The sequence below is a fragment of the Brassica oleracea genome, chromosome C8 (genome assembly GCF_000695525.1).
Source record: "Brassica oleracea var. oleracea cultivar TO1000 chromosome C8, BOL, whole genome shotgun sequence".
NCBI classification, from domain to species: domain Eukaryota; kingdom Viridiplantae; phylum Streptophyta; class Magnoliopsida; order Brassicales; family Brassicaceae; genus Brassica; species Brassica oleracea.
The window spans coordinates 18,998,653-19,004,580 of record NC_027755.1 but is presented as its reverse complement, the minus strand read 5'-3'; the positions used below and the strand labels follow the sequence as shown (position 1 = coordinate 19,004,580).

General features: G+C 33.5%; 1 protein-coding gene across 1 annotated transcript; it reads right to left on the bottom strand.

Moving 5' to 3' along the window:
• Window positions 1–1,157: 1,157 nt before the first annotated feature.
• Window positions 1,158–2,658, bottom strand: LOC106311048 (transmembrane emp24 domain-containing protein p24delta3-like). Its single transcript, XM_013748280.1, has 4 exons — window positions 2,393–2,658; window positions 1,590–1,802; window positions 1,423–1,499; window positions 1,158–1,331 (listed from the first exon to the last, which is right to left on the bottom strand). The coding sequence occupies exons 1-4, from the start codon at window positions 2,630–2,632 to the stop codon at window positions 1,187–1,189; spliced, it is 675 nt and encodes a 224-aa protein (XP_013603734.1). The 5' UTR covers window positions 2,633–2,658; the 3' UTR covers window positions 1,158–1,186.
• Between the last annotated feature and the right edge of the window lie 3,270 nt (window positions 2,659–5,928).

Genomic DNA, 5,928 nt, shown 5'->3' with positions numbered 1-5,928 from the left:
GAAGAAAGAGATTGAAGTAAGATATGTCCAATCATGCGACAATGCAGCTGACCTCTTCAAAAAATCACTTTCGACTTTGGTATTCAGAAAACATGTTCGTAACATTGGAATGCGTCATCAGAAGGATCTATGGCTGCTCATTCGAGGGGGAGCTTACGTAGTTGTACTCTTTTTACCTTACTATGGTTTTTCCCATTGGGTTTTCCTAGAAAGGTTTTTAACGAGGTAACATAGACGTTAAGCAAGAAGCGATAGTGACACTGGTCTCCAAGGGGGAGTGTTATGAACATGTCAAAAGTTTCGGCACCGAATTTGACATGTTACGTAAATATAAATTATGTGGAGCCCACTGTCACTATGCATGAACAGTACTTTTACTTTTTCATTTTTATATAAACGATCGTTTCGATCGTTTGTAAGACATCCATCCCTTCTCCTTCAAATAACACATTTTCTCTTGTTATCAGTGTTATCTTCTCTCTACGGGTATAAAATTTTGCTTTATTTAAATTTCCGCGATACAATAAAATTCCAGTTCTTTTTATAACACTTATTAAAAAAATGTTTCCATTCGAGGATATTTCCAATTTCAGGAAAACAGTTTTATATTAATGAAACTATAATCTTTTACCATAAACCACGTGAAATTAGATTTTCAGAAAACGGTTTTGAACTGGTGCAAATAAAACCGTAAACACATGAACCTTCATAAACTAAATAAAATTATAGATTTTGTTGTGGTTGATATAATACTTCTTCCCTTTCAATATACTTGTTGTTTTAAAAAAGTTTTGTTGTTTTATAATAGATGAAGTTTGCACAAATCTATGTAACTTTAACTTTATCAAAAACTGTGTAACCAATTAAATTTTTATTATTTTTATTTATAATTAAATAAACTAGTTTTATATTATAATTTAGTGACATTTTTGATAAACAATAGTTTTTTTTTTAATATTTGTGCATTGAAATAAAACATCAAGTAATAAGAAAGAGAGGGAGTATTTTATATGTAATCAAATATAATAAATCAATGTTAGGAAAATAATAATGTTTAGCCTTATAGCGCTGAACAAACATAGTGCAAAAAAAAAATGCAAACAAGAAAGAAAGGAGAGGAAATGAATATGGTTCCTTTAATGAGAAAACTCTCTTAGAAGGAAGTGGATGAGTCAAAAAGGTTTGCTTAGATAAGTTTCTTCTTCTCAAAATAGTGCTTCAAGTAGGCTACTTGTAATCCAGAGACAACAATGCAAATACCCAGTGACATCATACTGCACCAAGCTACTCGCGAGTTCGTTTTCTCACTCACTGTCCTCATGTCTGCTTCTCTATAAATTGCCCATATTTGATAAACAAAGCTTGATAATTAGAATCAGAAAACAAGGCAAGAAAAGTGAATATTCAGCTGAACATTTTTACTTGTTTCTTAGGTATATTAGATTCTCATGGATGGCTTCGACTGCGCCTTCAAGTTTCCTAATCTCCAGCTCCACTCCCTACGTTAAACAAGCAGCATATTTTATATGTCTTTGAAGAAACAACTACATGTACATAGTATAGTGTAAAAAATATGTATGAAAGCTGACCTCGAGCTTCTCTCTCTTAGCAATAGAAGCCCAATCCTTAGTAGCGATTCCAGTTTTCCATTCAACGTTGATGCTAACGTCCTTGTTGCCGTGACTCTTTGCATCTGCCCAAAAGCAGGCTATGTAGTTCCCTGATTCTTTTGTCGTAAATGCAAATTCTCCATGCGTCACGTTTTCCGAATGGTGCAAATTATTGCCGTATGGTGACGTCACCTACAACATTAAAAGAGTATATTACACCACGTAATGATACTCTTCCTATAAAAACTATGATCTGAAAATGCCAATTGGTTCAGACAAAACCATATAAGTATCTTTCGTTTACTATGACCGTCCCTGAAATTTTAGAGACTTTACAAAATTTAATATATGTTTCAACAAAAAAAAATTTGGAGTCTATATGTATACAATTTTTCTTCAAAAAATTTGGATTCAATGTTTCATTCGGCTTTGTACAGGACCGGTTCTGACCACTCCTGGGTGAAAATGAGATAGTACCTTTATTAGTCCTTTGCCACAAAAGCGTTGAAAGTTAAGGTAAAATTTTTAACGCAAATTAAATAAATTTATTATAAAAAAAAGACATGCAACATCATGATCACAATTGTCCTAATGAGGAATCTTGGACGAGCATTAACACACGCCTTTTAAATTCCTTGTGGTGATTAATTTCAAACGTGTAGAGGGAAACAACCTTATGGATCAGTTGTAACTTACGGATCAAGTAACACAAAATACATATTCTAATATCACTGAACAAGCGAGAAGATGATGATGATGATTCCGAACCAAAGACGATTTACCTTGGCGGATATAGTGGGTTTGAGAGAATGATCCTCGGATATTATGATGTAATCGGCCAAGACGACAATATTGCTCTGTATTTCTTCAGACACGCACTTTGTTCCCGTGGTAGGCACGTCTAGCCAAATAGCCTCACCGGACGGAAGCAGGATAAACAGAAGGATCGCTGTCGTGAGGCCGTGACGCATCTTAGCAGACATCTTCTTCGTCGTGTTTTCAAACTTTACTATTGTATTCATCGATCCGTGTCTTATGGTTGTGACCAGATCTTTGCTCTTTAAGTGTGTTTTTCTGTTTGTTCATAATTATTTTGTTTTATTGGGCCTTATGGCATCAGTCCATGGGCCGTTTATGTTTGATCTCTCAAACCTAATTGGTAGCTTTCTAGTCAAGGTATGGAATTCATGAATGAAGCTTTCAAACCACTTCATAATTTCATGAGTTCGATAGGTGTAAGTGGAAGTGCAGTGATGTATGCAGATTACCTTGGTCTAGTCCGACTTGTGCCAGATCCTAACTAGTTTTCATTTCGTATATACATTGCACTTTGTAGTTATCAATGCCAGATCTCTGGCAGTCTTTAAAGATCATATGCAGTTGCTTTTAATATAAAATGACAGATTGGCATTTCTTAAAATATTACATGAAATTAAACCATGTTTGATACTTATATAGGCAGGCTAACGAAAGATTATTTTATACATCTGCATCGAGACAGCTCATAATGTCATTATTGGTAGTACGTACGTGTTTTTGATCATCCCTTTATGAAACTGGTGCCTAATTGCAAAGTCGATTCAAAATTAGAATTATAATCTTATCAAATCCAGACGTCTTAATTTATCATTTTTTGAATGAATAAAATGATAAATTAAGACATCTGGATTTATCATTTTATTACATGTAAGAAGATGTTCATGGCCAGATTAAGGATCATATATAAACATTAGCAAAAATATCACTACAAGAAAACATTGATTTTAAAACTACATTTTGAGACTACAATGGTAGTTACAAAAATTTGGGACCAATTTCTAACTTATTTGCAACTCCAGCGCCATTAAGCGAATTGTGTCCTAAGTTAGTTGCAAATTTATAACCAAAATGTGCAGTTACAGTTTTGTTACTTATTTGAGAACAATTTGAGACTCTTTTGCGACCAAATAAGAAAGTTGCAAAAAAGATTTGAACTAACAACGAATTTGTGACTATTTATCTAGTCACATGAAATATTTTTTTAGTTTGCCACTGTTTTGCAACTATAAAAATAATAATTATTGTGCAAGCCAAATGGTACAAGTCAAATATTTATAAGATTAGTCCAAATAGAATGAACGTCTTTTTCTAGTTCGCGACTATTCTGACACCATAAACCTGAATGAGTAACAACCTGGTGGTAAATTATACCACTAATTTGTGACCACTGTATTTATCTAATAAACTCTTTACAGGACAAAAGTTCACCAAAATTTTTTAGCTTTTAACTGTAAGAAAATAATTTAACAAATCCAAAAACTAATCTTATTTAAAAAGAATTAGACTCACTCAGTGTATTTGGATATCATCACAAAATCACAAAACAAAGTTAACACATTTGTATTACTTTCATATGTAATCGTTTCCAATAAATGATAATCATAACTATTTTATGTGATATCATATACTATTTTACTACTTATTTAGTACATGAGGATGTTATTTTAAAAATACAACATTGTAAAATGATCATAAGTTTTTATTTGGAGTTTAGGGGAAAGGTTTATCACTGTTTTGTCACTGCAAACGTCAAAGAGTCACAAATTAGTTGTAATGTTTGTCACTGTTTTGCAACTACATTGTTTTGTAACTTACTTGCAACCGCTTACGATAATCTAGTTACAAAGTAGTCGCAAATTCTATCATTATGATTGTTTCGTTAATTATTTCAGTTTTATTTTTTAATCATTGTTTTCCTATATATTCATTGGCAATGATCAAATAAACTCAAAACAGACTGTATATATTATTTATTTTTTTGGAGCAATGTGTATGTTATCCGCTTATATTACATCTATAAATCTATAATCATATGGAGTTGAGTTAAAGTTATTCAATATGTTCTCTTTAGCATATAAGTTAAAACACATGAACATCCAAAGAAATCATATTTAGGTTTTAGGGTATTGTAGGCTTGTAGCCACTAATTTGAGACTATAAAACACGATTGAACTACAAATTAATTATTATTTTTTTGCTTTCTTTTTTCTTATTTACCAAATGTCACTATTTTGTTGACTATATGCTCTAAGAGCATGATTACCGAGAGACTGAAGTTCTTAGCAAAACTTTTTGAATATGCCGCTCATTTTTTAGTCATTTTTTCTCGTTCCTCATACGCCTCTCAGCCTCTGAGTGGCTTTTCCCCTTAAGCATTGGGTCTTCCGTCGTTTCTTATTCGCCGCCGATTTCCCTCTCTGGTGGGAAGTTTCTTCATCGTTTCCATGAAAGGGAGGCTCTCCTCTCCCTCTTTAGAGCAGTCCCCCTTTCGATTGGTTCTTTAGTGTAGATCTCAATTTTTGTTTTGGTAAAAATGTAGTAGTAGATCTCAGTTGCTCTCTCTTTTGGTTTCAGGTCACTGTTTCTCTGTCGGCAACCTCTTACCGGGTTATAATTGTCTGGCTGCCTGAGCTTGTTCTATGGCTTCTGTCTTGCTCGATCCGGTTTTTGTTTGCTGCCTGATCCACTCCATCTATTACCATCGATCCGGTTCTTGTTTGCTGGTAATAGAACCAGGTTGACAACAGTTAGGTTCAAGGTTACTGTCAATCGTTATTCTCGTTTGCTCCGACGTGGGTTCAGTAGCAGTGATGGTGAAAAAGGGTCTGAAATTTGGGTAAAAACTGTTAAAGAATCTTTTAGGTTTACAATGCAAGATAGTTGCTCTCCAATGCTTATGGACTTTATGATTTTTCTAGTTTTGTATTTTATGACTTAACTGGTTTCGTAAGTCATTTGCTCTCCAATGCTTATGGAAGAGTCGATAGCCAAGTCAGAATGGAATGGAATAACATGTTTAGTGTGTATGATAATAAATCTTTTAGTGTGTAATATGTATAGGATGCGATTCATTTAGTGTGTAAATAGGTTTAACTGCAAGTGTTATGCATCATAAATCTCTTAAATCTTTATGTATTGTTCAGAGAAGATGGTAAGTTCATGGGCTGTTCTTGAAGCTGCTTCTCGCGAAGCAATGGAAGAAACAAGATAGGAGTTCAAGGAATACCATGTAAGCTCAAGAACTTGGAGCTTGATAGGTTGCTGCTGTGGTGGAGTTTTGGTTCGTGTACATGTGTTACACATGGAGAGTAATGTGTGACACATGCTTCGGAGAATAAAAAGAAAACGTCAAGATGCGATGATGTGTCATATTTCCATATGCTTGGTTGACGAAATAAGCATTAAAGGAATGTTATTAGATCACGAATTGGAATATTTGGTGATGCTAAAATATAGGAAATATTATATTAGATAATAGGAAAATATTATTTAATATATA

What these genes read in the sequence shown, in the direction of transcription:
- LOC106311048 (XM_013748280.1), bottom strand. Translation starts at nt 2,632, where the DNA reads ATGAATACAATAGTAAAGTTTGAAAACACGACGAAGAAGATGTCTGCT. An exon ending in AACCCACTATATCCGCCAAG is followed by an intron (nt 1,803 to 2,392) that starts GTAAATCGTCTT and finishes TTAATGTTGTAG; the next exon opens with GTGACGTCACCATACGGCAA. An exon ending in CTAATATACCTAAGAAACAA is followed by an intron (nt 1,332 to 1,422) that starts GTAAAAATGTTC and finishes GGCAATTTATAG; the next exon opens with AGAAGCAGACATGAGGACAG.